Below are 18,450 nucleotides of genomic sequence, written 5' to 3'. Positions count from 1 at the left end.
TAATTTAAAGGTGGGGTAGGTAAGTTTGAGAAACCGGCTCGAGATACACTTTTTGTTATATTCCATGGAATGCTCTTAACATCCCGATAGCAATGAATATCTGAAGTGCTTTGACAAAAAATCCATACAAAAAAGTCATCTGTGGTCATGTGCACGTTCGTGTGTGTTGGAGGACGGGCTCTGTAAGGAAGTGGCACATTTTTTCCAGTTGTGTATTTTGAAATTCTAGCTCACTCGAGCTGGTTTCTCCAAAAATGACTTACCCCATCTTTAAGTTTTGCAGAAGAAGAGAGCATGTTGAGATGACGATGATGTAATTGTAACCAGTCAAACCAAAAACAAAACAATACTTGGAAATGTGATTTTATTTCAATACATCCCCAGTGGAGCTTGAATGAAAATAATCTAGCACTTTGTTATGATTTGTTCTGAACTATACACTAATCATTCAACCTCAGCCAAGCATTGAAGTTATGTTTGTCCCGACTTAAGCTTAATTAGTACCGTATGATAGTCTCTTCAACTTCTTATTAGTCTTATTCAACTTGATATATTCTCCTTTGAGAAACAAAAAGCGCCCTTGAGCACTGGGAAAAGCGCTATATAAATATTATGCTTTCAAAAATATCTTAATTGACAGACTATTTACTTCTCAATATTTGTACCTTTATTTTCTTTTGGATTCAGTTCTTACACATAAAGCGATGTAGGACATGCACTAAAGTTGAAATGTAAGTAAACTGCACTGGAGGTTTTTATCATTAAACTTTGTCAAGCACTGTGCTTCAAACCCCCTGCACTGTGTGACATATAAAAACTTCACAGGGCTTCTGCTGCTTTTCCGGAACAAACTAATGAGGCTATTTTCACAAATGGCTGCAATTTTCAAAAATGGACGAAAAAAAGGTTGAGGAAACCAACTACCCTGGCCTTACTTTTATAACTTCTATAATTGTGCTTCCGGGAACACATTGACTGCATCACCTGAGTTAAATGGACAAACTCAATATATGCTTTTTTCCCCCTGCCTTGAAAATACGGGTAAATGTACCAGGAAACATAATTGCTATGGTGATTCAAGGCTATGGGGAATTTGACGGTGGATACACATTTATGATTGAGAATGTCATGCGCAGGGAGCGGTATGTGAATGCGGCATCTCCCTCATCACCTCTGTTCTAATTAAATGAGCTCCTGAATTTGGTTTTGGCGTCTTCTATGCTGTCACCCAGCAGAAAGAGGTGTTTTATTTGTTGATCTTATTTGCATACGGTAATTATTGCTCTTGGAAATGTGTGAGCTCGAAAAAGTGTGTGTGTGTCTCTTCCTGCTCTCAGCATGGGTGTGGGTGTGTGTCTTTAGATGTGGCCTTAGCAGCAGTTAGGGTGGCAGATTCTCAGTTCAAAAGCAGGACAGGAGGGAGGGTGAGGAGGAGAAGTAGAAAGAGGAGAATATTAAAAGTGTAAAAAGTCAGAGGGGGGTAAAGGATGTAAGTCAGGAAGAAAGTAATAGAAGGGAGGAGAGGAGAGTACAAGTAGTATGTTGGTTAATGCTGGCATCATTTTGGACAAACTTTTCTGACGGGGGAAGAATGACATGCAAAGGAGAACATAGGGAGAAAGAAGAAAGTCAGCTGGAACTGCGACGGACAGGCAAACTGTTTGAAGAACTTTATTGCAATAACTCTTTCATGACGAAATACCGTGTGCATTCTCTCTCGTCATTCATCATCAATACGTTTTCCTTTTGGCTGTCTGGTTTATATCCTCCCTTACCTTTGAAAACATTAGTTTCTCTTGCATATCTCAAATCCATTTTTATTGGTAAAGAATCTCTGAAATACTTTCTAATAAGTTTTTGTTGCAACTCCATTTAGTCTCCAAATTAAGCAAAGACAACACTTATTCCTTAGTTTCTCTTCATCTTATATAGTTCATGCTTATTTAATTTCAAAGTGTCTTAAAAAGCCACTTATAGTCTTTCTTCAAAAAGGGAAGGATGTATAAACTGTATGTCAAAAATAATTTCATGAGGTAGCGTGTGATGTTACACAGCTGGGAGGAAGCCAGCTCCCCCCAAATCCCCCCTTAGCTATTCCACCGCTGCCACAGGCTCTTTTCTCTCTGCGCCCCCCCTCCCTGTGATGCAGCTAAAGAGGGAACAGTGTAAAAATAAAAAGTCTACGCCTCAGTCTTAAATCTTTTCCTCCATGCCTGTTCTCTCACTTTTCGCTCTTAATTTCCAGTGTTATATGTTAGTCACAACCGTGCATCCATAAACAATGTTTTCGCGAAGCTTTCTGGTTTAATATGTGAAATAAAACATAATTACAGTGTCGTTAAGAAAATCATATCATTGTCAATATCGATTTTTTTCACAAATGGTTCCTTTTTACTTTTACCATCTACTTTTCCACCTGTGGATATAAATCTTTGATAGACCGCTATTACTGTAAAGACTCTAAATATGCCATGCCACATGATCATAATAACTATGCTTACATGAGGATATAGCAAGTCAAATGCGATTTTTTTTTCCCCTGCGATATATATTGCGATATGAAAACATACAGGAATTAAAGAAAATACCGGATTTTTTTCCCCAAACCATCCTTTCTTGAACTTTAATTCTATACAATTGGTATTTTTTTAACTATATTTAACTTGATGAAGGATTTTAGTCACGGACGTCTGGATCTTAAGTTATAAGAGCAACAAGCTGAGCTAGCTCGGTTAGCAGCGCCGAACTGGAGAAACACATGAAATTACTTTATTCAGTGTTTTTACCTTTGATCACGGGGTCCGTTTGCTTTGGAGATTTGATTGTGATCGGTGGCTTGCTGTGCATGCAGAGCCTGCATGTCACTCACTCAAGTACCCCCCCTGACATGAGAGCCGCTCAAGTTTTCCTTTTGTAGCAAGCAGCAAAATAATTGTAACATGACGTGTTTGAGTTAATTTGCCTACTTAATATCACAAGTCCTAAAACATTTTTTTAAATCGCACGTCCACGCGATGTGAATATCGCGCATATCACGAATATCGTCACGACACGATATATCGTGCAGCCCTAATGTGTACCATGTTTACCATCTTAGTTTAGCCCGTTAGCGTGGTTACATTGCTAGTTACAGTAGCACAAAACAAGAGAGCAGCAGAGGGTTATGGAAATTATTATTTATATTTTTAAAGTGAGTTTGTCAAAAACCTCATTATTGGGAAAAGAAGACCTTACGTTGGTAATAGAAGAGGAACTAATCAGCAAAGTTATTACAGGTCATGCTGAGGGGTTGAATCGACTGTTGTTGGTGGTAAAAGAAAATCAGGAGCCATGAGTGTCTTCACCAAATTGAACGAATCCAAGAAGTAGATGTTAAGATATACAGTATTGCTTAATAGGAGATACATTGGACCTGCTGGTTTTGCTAAATCAATACAAGTCCTGGGATTGCCAATGCTAATCCTCTGAGGAATATGAATATTTGTACCAAATGTCAACCCTAACCCTAACACAAATCCTCCCAGTACTTTTTGTGATATTTCCCTCGTATACAGTATATTGTCAATCTCATGATTGCTGGTAGAAAAGTGAACACCAAGTCATTAGGATTCCTCCTCTGGGGACCGTGAATGTCTGTATAAAATGACAACAGATGTCCAGTAGTCTCACTGTCTGGACAACAGTGGGATGAACAGACGGGGTGAACAATAGGACCATCCCTACAGATTAGCTGCTATTGTGACACAAATAAAATGTCTCCCTCCCTTCTCATCAGTCTGACTGTCCGACGAAGTTATAAGTCTTATTCTAGAGTAGAAATTCATTGCAAGGGAGGCGGATCAGAAACAGTCCATTTGTTTTCATTTTGGCAAACCAACCAGAAGCAGTTGGACGTTACAAGTCTGTTACATTCTCAGTGTGAATCTTTTGTGCATTTCATCATCACATCATTAATGCCACACACACATACAGTACAGCTTAGTTTTTAACACATTGTCTCTCTCTGTATCGCTGAGTGTGGTAATGATCAAATACAGGTCATAGAGACACAGACATGCCTTCCGTCTCCAGCCTGTACGCTAGTAATGACCCTAATGAGTAGTGTTTATGTCATGCCTAACACTTAGCTATACAGTCAGTGGACTCATTAGCACTGATTCTGCAAATGGTGTTTACAGTATGTGTACATAATTAGGAGGAATGCACGGGGGAGAGAAACCGGGACGGATTTTAAAGGAATAATCACTCCATAAAAAGGCTGGCAGGCTGCACTGTGGGTCATAATACAGCATGAAGGACACTGATCACAAGAGGGATACAAGACTGCCAAGAAACGAGCGAGAGGAGCAGGGATAACTAAGCACAGTCGACGCAGTGCATCTAATCTAAGGTTTAGAGACTAAGTGGGTATAAAACTTCTTAGTCAACAGCAACAGTGCTTTAAGAGTGCATATTTTTCTAATCAGGCCTTTTCTTTGAGCTATTATGCTTTACAGAGCTCCCATGGGTAAAATACAGACTGCTAATAATTGTGTTACCAGAGAAGTAGCACAAATGATAGCGTTGGGGAGCTTTTTTGCGATTGGGAAGTCTTTCAGTCTAATTCATTATTTCAATCAATTCAACAACAGGGAGTTGGCGCAGTGGTAATGTGGCAATGCCAAGGTCAGCTCTCGCACACAGCAGGCCCGGTGTCGCCATGAATTAAGAAAGAAAAACCTCCACGATGGCCGCGGGCAAAGCAAAATGTCACTGGATGTAAGCTAAGTGCTGTTTTCCCTTTTAGATCTCGATGCTATTAGGAAACTCTCTTATCTTTGCTCCTAACACAATTTATGTTTGGCGAGTGCTTTAGAAAACTTTATTTTTGCCGTCTTAAAATCTCAACACTTTGTCTACATCGTTTGACTTCCCTCAGGTAGAATCCAAAAACACATTTTTATATCTAGAAATGTCATTTCCAATTCACCGACTGCATTGAAGTATATGACCTGAAAGTAAAACTAGAATCTAGTTATTATAAAAATGGAAATGTCGTAATGGGATGTTCGAAGCACTTGCTCTGCATGATGTACTCCACAGTCATGCTCTGTGTGTCCATAGTGTATTGTGTATGCTTTAAATGTACACTTCTGCGTATGCACCATAAGTGTGGGTGATCAATACTCAATGAGAGGATGGCGACTGCAGGCGAAGATAAATGGTTGAGTGTAAAATCTCAATGTCTTTACTCAGCACTTTGCCGTACAGCGGCGGCACATTCGCAGCAACCATTATGCTACGTGTGAGGATTCCTACAAACACACTTTCACACTCACACTGAAACATTGACAAGTACAGGTAAACAGACCTTAACACTTACACAGGCTGTTGTGCAATTTCGTGTTAACACTAGCAGCAGAACAATTACGGTAAAGAGCACCTCGATTTCGCAAACGAGCACTTTAGTCAGTATAATGAAAACTTCCAGTGCGAGCAAGTGGAAATCAGCTCATTATGCCCTGAGGAATAATGGAAACCTAGCATCCGTGTCATTGGGCCTGATGCTGCTCTGTCATGCCCAGGAGCAGTAATCGGATGGGAGAGTAACTGTTAAAGACGATCAATGATGGGAATTTTCAACAGGCAAACAGTCGTACTTCTCTGTAACTCACAATACAACCTAACAAGACTAAAAGGGCAAAACATAAGATCACCGCTAAATCAAAAATAGCTCAAAAATGTAATAATACACACGGGAACCAAGCATCGCTGCATCACCTTGAGTATTCATATAAAATTGCTGTGAGGATTTTGAGTGACTCAGAGACCACTGTCTTATTTTCTCCGTCTGAATACATATGCTAATGTGACTGAATCGGCCTCAAGATCACCTCCAATTTTAGAAAATGTCCTGGATATTTATGGCGGAATATAGTTAAACAGCATTTGAAGGATTAAGGAGAAGTAGCACAGTCGGTGGAAGAGAAGGATGACAGAGTTTGAATTTAAAGGATATTTTTCCATTTGTTATAACTGGTTAATTTTCATGGATTTAGCCAATGGTTTTGACAACCTTTTACTCACCAATGGATTACTGAGGTCTGGGAACATGGTAACATTGCAGAAAAAAGTCCAGCAAAGCAAAGAAAACATGAAAAGTCACAAGATAAAGCAAGTCTGTTTTCCCAGATTGTATAAACCACTTAATTTGGAGGTCAAACCAAATAGGAATGTCAGAGATAATCCCTCATTGCACAGGATATTCATGTGTATAATTCCATCAAGCATGCTGACTCATTTTGTATTCTCTTGCAAGTATGTTTGGCTTAGTTGGGGGCCAGTAAAAACCATTTATGTTTGTCTTACTTGTCTCATCTACTGAATATACCACATTCACATACTTTAAAACTAATGAAGGCCAAAGAACTACAAAGAAACCAAAGAATAAAAGAGGAATTTTCCCTCAAGGAAGTTCTAGATTTCTTTCTGTGGGGCATGGCTGCCCATTGCTATTAAATAGTTACAGTAGACTAGACGGTAACATGGCATACTTCCTCATACTGTATATTGCCCTCTTTTAATTCTCTATAATATAAAATATGAATGAAAAAAGCCAAATAAAATAATCAATTGGAAATTTCACAGAAACAGCTATCAATGTGTGGTTTAAAGTCCATTGTCTTTGCTCATGAAGAAACTTGTGTTGGGAGATTAACTTCCCAACCTTTACATTGGAACCATCATTAGCAAGGTGTTTTGCTTTACAAAAGACTTGAACAAAAAGCCCCCTTTTCTTTATTTCTCAATGCATCGGATTTATTCATTGCTGTAGGGATGCTAAGAGAACTTCAGCTAATTTGACAAAAATGCTTTAATGCATTGCTTATACTGTACTAGCTTTAATAGTGAACTAGTGACACACCACACTATTCAAAAAGGTACCCAAATAATAGATTTCTTCTTTTGTTAATTCAATTGTTTAAAAAACAATCCGGTTTGTTTAACCAATGTGAATATGTGGCTGTTCAAGGTGTGTATGCTACTGTATGCTGCGTAAACTGCTGTGTAACAATGAGGATGTGGATACAGTATGATCAATGCAGTGATAAATCCTTCCTCAAAGGTTTTTGTTACTGTATGATTGAGTCAGAGCAGCATTCATTTTTTAAATGGGTGATGATACTGTTTTTATCGTATGTAACACAATTTATGCAAAGCTGTTTTTATTGTTAAAGTCTTACGACTATGAAACATGGTCTGGAAGTGAGGTTAACTTAATTTATTTCATTCATTCCTCCACCTTAAGCTTCAAGGTTTTTCTTTGCAGGCAGCGTTAGCTCCAAAAACCTTTGAATCTAAATAACGGTGAGAAAACAGGCTGTTGATTGAGGCTTTAAAAACACATCACACACCTCGAGGAAACCCTCAGAGAGTTGTGCTCCTATTTGGAACCAAACGACTTCTGTGTCTCGAGTGTTTGGTGTCTTATTGCTCGGGTATGAAATTATGTGATCGTGAAAAGAGAATTGAAAAAAGCGTGAGAGTTATTGAGACAGTGTTACTGCTCTTCAAGTGGAGAGTGGGGGAAACACTTGGAGACAGCTTGACACACCACAACACACAAACACACACACACACACACACACACACCCACCCACCACCCGCTGTCACAGGAAAACAGATCCAATGCTACATCACATGGAGACATGTAAGCCTGCAGTCACACACAAAAACACAATGCACTCAATGCTACATGCACATAGGAAAACTATAAAAACATGTTTTTCAACCTCCCCCCCCCCCACACCCCACCCAACAACCTTATTTGCGATGCAAAGCAGGCACATGCAAGAGATTTTGATACAGGCACGCTGTCATACATATCTGAAATTAAATATCACACGCTGTACAATGTGTGCCCTTAAAAGATAAGAGAGAGCGAAAAAGCTAAAGAAAGGACGAGAGAAATGTATAAAGTATGCACGTTCAAGATAGTATTGTGGATGGAGACGCCCGAGATTTGACAGGAGCGAGACAAGCCTATGGGGCGGGGGGGGGGGGATCTGAACAGTGTCGAGGGAGGAAAGATAGCAGAAAGAGCAACATATTGTGGATAGAAAAAAAGAAGCAGCACGGAGACGCACACAAACAGAACTGCCATGCCAACAAAGCACTTCATTAAACTCAGAGAAAAAGAAGGGAAGGAGGAGAGGAACATCCAGAAAAAGATGGTGAAAGAGTGGTGAAGGACACAAGGTGAGATGGGTTAAAAGGTTTTCATCCCTCCGACTTCTAACAGCGTTAGAGTAAAAGTTGCCAGTACTTCTTCAATAAGAGCTGAGTGAAGGAAAGACCTGGAACAAACCGATAACAAGCACATAACTCGGAAAAAAACAAGAAATTAGCTCAAAATGAAATGTGTACGGCAGAGAAGAAAAGGCTATATCCAGTTTATTTTTAAGTTAATGGACTAGAACTTCCCTTTAGACAGAAGGCGGAAGAGTGTTTACTGCCATTAGGCGGCAGGAAGGATGTGTGTGTGTTTCAGTGTGTGAGGAAGAGCATATAGTGTTGACTATGACATGTTGGTGTGTAAGTGTGTGTGTTTGTGTGCAAAGTCCTGACCTTGAATGCCAACCGAGACACACTTATCCACTTCTTCTGGTGGCCTTTCTCCCTCTTCCGCTCTTTTATATTTCAGCGTTTTACTTCACCTACTTCCACCTCGGCTAAAACTCATGAGAGCCACACTCCACTCAAGGAAAAGGTCAGAACCATTTCTTCTCTTATTCTCTACATTATCCCCTCCCCACTCTTCTCTTCCTCCCCTGCCCACTTGGACACAATTTTTCTCGTCTTGTTTTCTTCGTTATTCTCACTTTGTAGGAAGAAAAGAAAACATGGCTTTCGCCTTGCGTCGTTTCGGAAAACAACAAGTGACATAAGTGTGCCACGATGCCCACTAAATACATTTCATTTGCGATTTCCATCAGTGTCTGAGAACCAACGTGTCCATTATGCAAAAATGTCTTCCTTCTATAATTAAGACATCAGGGGGAATACAATCAATTTAACACACATATTAACACAAGCGTACATAACAGGGCTGGTTTTGGATATAATCATAAGTCGTTAACTATGCTGATGAGTAACAGGATAATTATAGTTATTTTCAACCTGGGCACTATTATCCCAGTTTGTTCCATCATTATGTCTCATTGTGTTCATTTATTTTGCCGCTTACACCACAGTAAAGCCTGCTGTATTCATGCTTTGCCACAGGCAAGGCTATCCCTTCGATGAAGCCCAATGGTGGTGTTTTGGCAACATGTGCCTGTAAGGACTCAGAGTTCTCATACATTTTCATTTAGAGAGTTCTACAAGTGTGACAGTCATTAAAAGTTTGAGGAAAATTATCCAAATTAAAATAACTGTATTTTAAATTCTAGTGGAAGTCTTGGGTTTGAGCATTTCACTGCATTTAGCTTCAATACCAGGCTGAGAAAAAAATGATGAATTATACTGTATGTATGTGAGCATATGCTAATATAAAGAAATGTAGACACAGATTCATTTAGTAACCTTATGCTACCTAACATAGAGAATAGATGTATAGGGACTACGTAAAATGTATTAGACATCTTATCTAGAATAGTGTGCTTTATCTCAGATTTAAAGTTGGTAATTAAGGGCTCGGGTTAAGTGTTACGCCGACAACTCTCCCCTTTATACTTCCATAAAGCTGGTCGCGATCCCTTGTTCAATAATCACCTTAAAAAGCTGAAAATAGTTTTGTTTCCACGTTAAAGCATCCATCTAATAGAGATACACCGCACTGCAGTCAGCATGTCGCTGTGTCTAACCCTGTAACACACTGTGAAATGCTCTAAAAGAGAAGAGTAAAAACCTGCACAGAGCCTCTCTGGTTTCAAAACACTTCGCCAACAACCGTCTGCTCAGAACAGATCAATCTTTTGCATCCTCCGTTGAACCCACTGCTGCTAACTCTGGGATTTCTTTTTATTTATGTGACAAATGCCTGCTGTTTGATGTCAGTGTGTAATTATGTCTTCTATTTGTGTTGTTTCGGTCAGGTTTCATTTATCTGTGATTCCGGGAAGTCGCATTTGATCTTTGACGATGCAGAACGTTCACGTCCTCCATGTCATTTTCATTGTGGCAATTACAAAAAAGGGGTGGAGGAGCATGGAAACTCAGACACCCCCCACCTCAGCATACTGCCCAATACCTCCATTCACACAACCACCCACTCACATAATGGGTATTTGATGCTTACCTGATAGAGAGCGTGGTTCTTGTTCTTGAAGCACGGTATGAGGCGGGAGTAGATCTGCAGGGAGTAGTAGTAGGCAGCCAGTTGGAGTGATAAGGCGGAGTGACACTGTTTCTCAAAACACCTGTTGGCATCCAGCACCTGGATAGATGCATGGAAAGATAGGAATAAGAAAGTATGCTGGTTGGGAGAAGGAAAAAAAAGGGGAACATTGAAATAAAATCCTTGATTCCAGTATGTAATCAACTGGAATTAGATAAATCTGTCACAGTTCAGTCGATTATTTCCAAAATAAGGAGTTTAAGGGTAGATTGTTTAAAGTGGGGTTGTGTGAGCTACTTATCCATAGTCAGCTTCCTAAAAAGATCAACCTAAACTAATGAATATCAGTTTAACTATATGTTATATTGAGAAAATGTTCACCCTTTACTTTAGTGTCAGAGAGCATTTTTCAACGGAGAACTGAAGCTGTTATATATGTTGTCTTGGAGACCACCAGACTGCATTAAGAAAAGCAGAAGTTTGAAGTTGCAGAATATGGGAGTTGCTGATCTACCACTGCCTCGATTGGTTAAATGTTTGTGTTATTACTTAAGAGGTTAGTGCTTGTGGCAATGATGAGTGATGAGCATTTTCTTTTTATGAAGTATACTTGAACTTATATTGATTTTCTAGATTGCAAAACCACGTTTTGTGGCTGGCCCTTACCACAGCAGAATATTACTTAGCCTACGTACTTATGTATGCTTCTCTAAGCTGTGAGCATGCCGACAACCATCTTGTCTAGGTATTGTAATAAAATGACCTTGAGAAAGCACCTCACACAAACCAACTTCAAAAGAAACCTGAAACTACTTTTCAAAAATCAAAACAACAAGCCCGATATGTAGTAGACCCTGTGTTTATTGGGTCAAACAGTGCAGAAATTGCACTCAGTTTGTCAGTAACGTCTATTCCAGGTGGAGTTAACAAGCTCTAAATATCGATGTAATATCCACTTAGACGGTTTAGTATTTCACTTGCGGCAAGTGTTAAGACTCATAAGGGATCCCACAACCTCACACTTGAACACAATCTACTGCAGTCAATTCTCTGTCTTGCATTTCATTTTCTTATCTATTGAAAATACAAAGCACGCTCCTCTGACAGCTGAGATAAGGTAGACGGAGGCAACATATTGCAATGTGGGAATGTTAATATCAAGTTTGAATGTTTATTGACTTGAGGGAGACGTGAAACTATGTGAGATACGACGTGTGTTCTATAACAAACATCCTGTGTTGTTACCATGTCAGGCTTTTAATGTATTATATGTAATTTAGCAACATTACTCTGTTGCCTTTAATGTGCAACTTTGATATGGCACACTGATGATGCAAACTGTCGAACACAATAGCTCATTTAGAAAGGTAGGAAAGGATGTGGATCCATTTAATCATTTGCCAGAATCTCACTAAAATACAATCACATTTTCACTACCAGAGTCCGTTTGTTTTGGCGTCCAAAAAAAAAAAAAAGCTTTGTGTTTCCACCTACTTGAGGCAAGGCCAGTAAGTAGGACAGAGCCAGCATCATGTCCCGGGGAAATGCATCATTGGCCAGCTGCAGCAAAACTGAAAAAAAGGATGGAGAGAAAATACTTTAACTAAAGCACTGAGGATTAGCAACCAACCCTACCCTTCCCGAGTTTCATCCCACGTTTGTTGAATACAGACGACAGTGCTGTCAGAACACACCTCTCTGTGGGCCGGACAAAAGAGAGGGAAGATAAAAATAGAGGGAGATAGTCTTCATATTTTTTCTTTCCTAAGTCAAGAAACGACATTCAAAATCCCCCCTGAGTTCTGGTACATGCCCATATTGTCACTGGGCTATTGTGTGTTAGCGTTTGTTTGCATACGCTGTGTACAGATGTCGTGTCCTCCTGTATGGTTTATTGCACAGGGAGTATTTATTATTCAGAGCAAGTACACACCGACTTCTAATAAGTGCCCTTCAGATGAGTCCAAACTTCATTTAAGTGCACTTTAAAGTTGATTCCCCCTGAATCCCAGATTAGCCTATGCATATTGACTGCAAAGACAGGCAGAGGAGTTTGATCATAAGGATAAAAAAATGCAAGCCTCAATGGCAGGAAGTCTATTAACATTTAGTCAGGTATTAGGAGTGGACAGTCCATTCAGATGTGGACATGTACATAAGTGACTGAATCTCATTTGAAGGGTGGAATATTGATAAGGAACAACTGATACGATTACTTATAGCAAAAATGTTATCACAAAGAAGTGTAATATTTGAAATAATATATGTTATGGAAGGGATATTGAACCTAAGGTCAGACTTCAGCTGGATTGATAGATCAAATAAGTATGAAGTGATTTACATAGTGTTTTATTACATCTAACAACTTCCTCTTGATTATTATTATTTTTTTAAACAATGTTTCTTGTAATATCTAAAAAAAAGTAAAAGCTTCTTATTTTAAATTGTAAATAATTAAAGCCCGGAAGGGCCGGGTTGGAAATTGGTTATCAAAAGAACTGCAGCTTGTTTTGTTTTAAGTGAGCCGAGTGCTATATGTGTATCTACTTGCAGTAATCCTGCCATACTATCAATATAAAACTATCAATTTGAAATATAAATAAATCCCAACATTTCTTCGCTTAACTTGTTTCCAGTTGTTTGTTTGAACCACTGAACTGTCTGGCCGAGCAAGTAATGTCTACTGTGAAGAGAATCATGATTAAAAGTTTCTACTTTCCTCATTTACCTTAATGTATGTTACTGTTTTGTAGAAACAGAATATATTACAAAATATGTGCCGGTAGAAGCGAATACTACTTTGTGTTGCTAATGGAAATGATAATATGCTCAGCCAAGCATTTGACCTCACAAAGAGAACAAAAAGCTTTAAACAATTATCCAAACATTACCACCATCTGCATCAGCCCCATATGGAAATATGTTTAATGATCTGCAGCTGTAAATTGCTCTTCCATTAACCTTTTCCAGTGCATTCTGGGTAATCAATATGGATCAACCGAATCATAACAAGCTAGGAACATCCATAATTGTTTCAGTCTTCATACTTACTGATTTGTGTCCACATGGCTTTGAAGATTCTTTGGTTTTTTTTGTCCAATACACTCTAAGAAAGTACTAAAAGTTATTATTTGTTATGGTTTATGATCACAGCCTGTGTTTTTGGTGTCCTTAAGGCTGATGGGATTTGTAGTCGAGACGGAGCTTTGGGCAGCGGGATGGACTCTTGTCTTTTGTTTGCTTCCAAACCACATAAGGCTAACACAAGGATGCACACCCACATACAGACACTCACACACACCATCACGATTAAAAGTAGATGAACACCAAACACTGTAAACACAGAGACTCCTTCTAAACACTCGCTAACTCACTGTGAGGAAACAGTGGGAAAGAGCAGAGAGGTGCAGAGAGAATCACTTTGTAGTCTCAGGCCCAAGGAGAACAAAAGCCTGAGTTGGTGATAAGAGCCTGAGACAAAATGGAACAGACCAAGTGGAGGAAAGTAGAGCATGGACAGAGAGAGGCGGGGAGGGGACAGTGGGAGAGACATAAAGTGTAGGACAAAATGCACACCAATACTTATATGTGAGGGTCAATACCTGACACGTATATCTGGAGGTTTGGTGTGTGTACTTGTGAGCAGAGGCGGAATAATGCGCCAGATTATAAAGGCATAACAGCTCTCTTAAAGCAGAGTGCCCACCCTCCTCCTTTTACCCGCTCTTCTCTCTCTCTCCTTCCCCCCGTGGGTTTCAATGAGCTACACCTCAGAATGAGCTGATTACACGCCTCTCTAAAGCTACTGATACCATCGGGACAGGAATCACCAGAGGGGTAAACACACACGCGCGCACACAGAATAGATAACCCTGACTTAAAAGCATACAGTATTTCTGTTTGTGAGGGAGAGAGGAGAACGGAGAGAGTGATAAGACACCGTGTTAGAGTGTGGGTGTGTGTCCAAACATAGACATACTTCTGCTCCTGTGTCAGCTAAATCGGGCACATTGTTAGCGGGACGGCCAGACATTGACTTATTACTATATCACCTGTGCAGGCAGTGTGAAAAACAGCTGATTACGGCCTGGTCAACATGCGGCCAATGGCAGCCTTCCATGCTGTGTTAGTGTGTGTTTATTTGTCTGTGTGTGTGTGTGTGTGTGTGTGTGTGTGTGTGTGTGTGTGTGTGTGTGTGTGTGTGTGTGTGTGTGTGTGTGTGTGTGTGTGTGTGTGTCTCCCTTGGCTCCTTACTCAGCTCCATCCTATTGAGTCACTTTCCACTTGTGTCATCATTAATTACCTCCGCCTTATCTGGGCCAGGTGAGAAATCAATACATTTATTGAGGCCATCTCCTAGTCTGTTTTTTAAAGAATAGTCGGCGCGGCGGGCTGATACGCGAGTCATTAATCGAAAGGTTGTTATCAGACGTCTACTCCGCCTTTTTCTCTTTCCAAACACGTTGCGCTCAGCGGCAGCTCCGAAGGGAAGGTCACTTTTTCAAGAAGAGAGTTGTTAGTTTGAAAGAAAACAGCATCGAGAGTAGTGATTGTGTATGTACATCTACAGTACGCATTAGAACTGGTCAAACAGTCAGAGTGCGTTGTTGAGGGTCAACATATTCACACACACACACACACACACACACACACACACACACACACACACACACACACACACACACACACACACACACACACACACACACACACACACACACACACACACACACACACACACACACACACACACACACACACACACACACACACACACACACACACACACACACACACACACACACACACACACACACACACACACACACACACACACACACACACACTTTTTATTTTTGTAGTGGCATTGATTTTGGCGGGCAGATGCTATCCATCACGCAGCGTGGCCTTGACGTTTTGACTTGATGCTATCTCTCCGGTATCGCCCAGGTGACGCGTCATTATTTACTGTTGCCGCGGGATGCGTGGGCACACACTAATTAATCAATGTGAGGCTATTCTTCCCATGGTGTCCCCTAGTCCACCACATACTAGACCGATGAGGAGAGGGCAGGGTGAAGGGTGAAGGGAGGGAAGCGAAAATAACAAACACTGTGTTTGTCTTATTTTTGGGGTTTGTGAACTAAAACCAAGAAAAAAAGTATTTTAGCAAGAGCCCACCAGCAAGCGGGCGTTTGAGATATTGCCAAATCGATGTAGCAAGAAGTCACAAAGTTACCAAAGCCTTTACTGAGATGAATATTAAAGCCCTGTTTTGTTTTTTTACGCGTCTTTCCGTACAGTTTGTGGCCACAACATTGGCATTCACATGGAACTAAGAACCCCCAACTGGTTTTGTCAAATTGCCAAATTTAAAACAGTTAATATAAAGAACAACAGCCTTATAATGTGCAATTACTTATATACTATGAATAGAAAGTGCGACAAATAAAAAAGAAGATAAATATGTTGCCGCAGATGGCTGCAATATGCACACAATATGGTCGGTCTGTTCTGCAGCAAAGTTCAGTTTTATTTCTATCACCGCAGAGGCTCAGTGGAAACAACATGTAAAACCCTTCTCCAATATTATCCAAAAACAATCTCACTAGAGTCTGTAACAGGTTTTTTTTAAGAGCAGCCATGTGGGAAATCAACCCGTGGAACAGGTGGTAAAAATACAGCTGGTATTTTTATTTCTCTTGAAAAAAAAGGCAACTATTTTTTTCCTTTCCTATCTACACAAGTGTCTGTGTGTGCAACCATCAGTGGTGCAAAGTAACTTAGTACATATACTCAATTACTTTCTTTTTTTTTTAAAGTAAAATGTTGAGGTAATGTGAAGTTATTAGTATTTCCATTATATGCCATTTTATACTTCTACTCCATTACACTTTGGAAGCCAATATTGTACTTTACTCCAATAAATTACAGATTCAGTTGCTTTTTACTTCACAGTTTCAGATTATAAACCAATACCAAATATGTATTTAATTACAGGTTCAAAAATAAAAGGTTCATATTTGTATTTTGTGCCTCTCCTGTAACATGTGCTGCAGCACCTCTTTTCACCCTCTGTCTGAAACCTGAGCCCAGTCTGCTCTGATTGGTTAGCTAGTCGGCTGTTTTGTGATTGGGAAATTGTGCGGAGATGTGAAATGTCCCGCCCCTAAGCCTATCACGTCCAATGTGCTGAAGTGCAGGCAAAGTTAAGCAAAAGTTTTACAAAGTGATGTCACTATGTTACGTAAGGAAACAGAGGAGTCCAATGGAGGCGTTTCAGGCATCGGGGGGGTGGGAGACAAACTCCCTCTGAGGGGAACTTTGGAATTTTAACCTTTGCAAACCATTTACATCCACCAAAACCTATATAACATCACACAGTAAAGCGAGCACCCCAAAAAGCATAATAGGGCCCCTTTAATATGTATGATTCTGAAATGGGCTATTACACATAACCAGTATTTTTACTCTTAGTTCTTTAACTTTTTTGATGAAAATACTTTTTTACTTAAGAAACATTCTGAAGCACAACTTGTTGCATGTATTTTTCCATTTTCATATTGCTACTTTTACTTAAGTTAAATATCATCCCCAGTGGTAATTCAGTGTCATATGTGCTTATGCATGCTTACCCTCCGTGGCAGGAAACAGGGTTTTCCCCTCAGTCTTGGCCTCAGCCAGTTTGCCAGTCCTCAGCAAAACCTCTGCAAAGTTTTCCTGAGGCACGTCTTTGTACGACGAATACACATCTTGACTCTGAGAGAAAGAAAGGAAAAGAGAGATGGATAAGTAAATACCTAACTCATGGTTGTACTGAAGGGAATCCCATCAAGAGGTAGAGCAGATCAGAAAGTGACACAGCGATGTGATTAAGAGCGTCTTAATTCCCAGGGATCAGACAGATGAGAGATGGAGTCAACACATGAGCTAAGTAAAGCCTTTTTAAGACGGAGCATTTAGATAATTAATTTGTACGATTCTCTGATGGGGGAACAATGAAGTATGCGCTCTCGTCAGCCTCAGATCTTAAACACAAATGGTTTCCCGTCTATCTTCTCCACTCTATCTGTCTTTTTGTCTGCTTAGATTTGTCTCTCTTTCTCTCTCAATCAGGCTCTCGTCCCTCCCCACCTCCGTCATTGGAACTGTTAAGGTAAAAAACAATCCCATTGATCAGCCGGCTCATAGGCTGATGGACGTGGGGAGCCGTTATTGGTAGATGGATGATGGAAGATGGATGAACGCTGGAGATGGAGCGGAGGAAGGGATTTGGAGAGGCCTATTAAAATGTCATGAGGAGAGATGTATCGGCCTGCTCTGTTTCCCCTCGCGTCCACTCTTTTAGCTATCCACATGATTTGTTTCTCCGGGTAAAAAGCCCAGTCACAGCCCAGGGCGACCATTTTCTAGGCATAAAGGTCAAACGACTCCCTTTCTTACTTTTCTCTTTTTCTACTTCAATAACTCCTTCTGTTGACATCCTTTAGTACTTTGGATCTTTATGTTATTCATCTCTCCCCCTCCGGCTAATACATACAGAACTTCTACCGTTAGTGTTAGAAGTTGCCGTTATCGTACCATCATATACAGGGAGTGGAAAAAGGAAAGGAGGAAGGAAAAAAAGAAAGAAAAGAAAAAAGGGGAAAGAAAAAAAGGAAGAAAAAAAAGAGAAAAGAAAAAAAGGGAAAAAAGGAAATAGAAAGAAGAAAAAAAAGAGGGAAAAAATGAAAGACAAGAGAAAACGGGGAGGGAATAGAACGAAAAAAGAAAGTAAAAAGAAAGAAAAAAAAAAAGAAAGAAAAAAGAACGAAAGAAAGAGACAAAAAAGGGGGGAAATAAGAAAGAAGAAAAGGGGGGGAGAACAAAGGAGAAATATTTAAAGCAAAAAGACAGAGGAGAAAAAAAAGAAAGAAATAAGTAAAAAGAAAGAAAAGAAAGAAAGAAAGCCTGTTTTCCTGCAAAATACTTTCAAATTGCTTTGGCATTGAATCTACTTTGTCTGAAATCAATATTCATTTAGTCTTAACACTGTTTTTGAAATGTATAAGTCGCAGGAGAATAAGAGTTTAATGAAACGCCTGAAGTCAGAAACTATCTCAGGCATTGTTGCTGTAATATAAGAAGGCAGC

The 18,450-nt window shown here is 39.8% G+C and overlaps 1 protein-coding gene across 1 annotated transcript in view; it reads right to left on the bottom strand.

The window, feature by feature from the left end:
* nbas (NBAS subunit of NRZ tethering complex) overlaps positions 1 to 18,450 on the bottom strand; it is a 184,705-nt gene that overhangs the window by 75,750 nt on the left and 90,505 nt on the right. The window contains exons 38-40 of the mRNA XM_079645282.1: positions 16,954 to 17,077; positions 11,813 to 11,889; positions 10,280 to 10,417 (exon numbers count right to left, since the gene is read on the bottom strand). Of these exons, the coding sequence (XP_079501408.1) occupies positions 10,280 to 10,417; positions 11,813 to 11,889; positions 16,954 to 17,077 (339 nt within the window). The remainder of the gene's footprint in view (positions 1 to 10,279; positions 10,418 to 11,812; positions 11,890 to 16,953; positions 17,078 to 18,450) is intronic.

The sequence above is a fragment of the Notothenia rossii genome (genome assembly GCF_949606895.1).
Source record: "Notothenia rossii genome assembly, chromosome: 8".
NCBI lineage: Eukaryota > Metazoa > Chordata > Actinopteri > Perciformes > Nototheniidae > Notothenia > Notothenia rossii.
The sequence above is the reverse complement of the archived record's forward strand: the minus strand, read 5'-3'. Positions and strand labels throughout refer to the sequence as shown.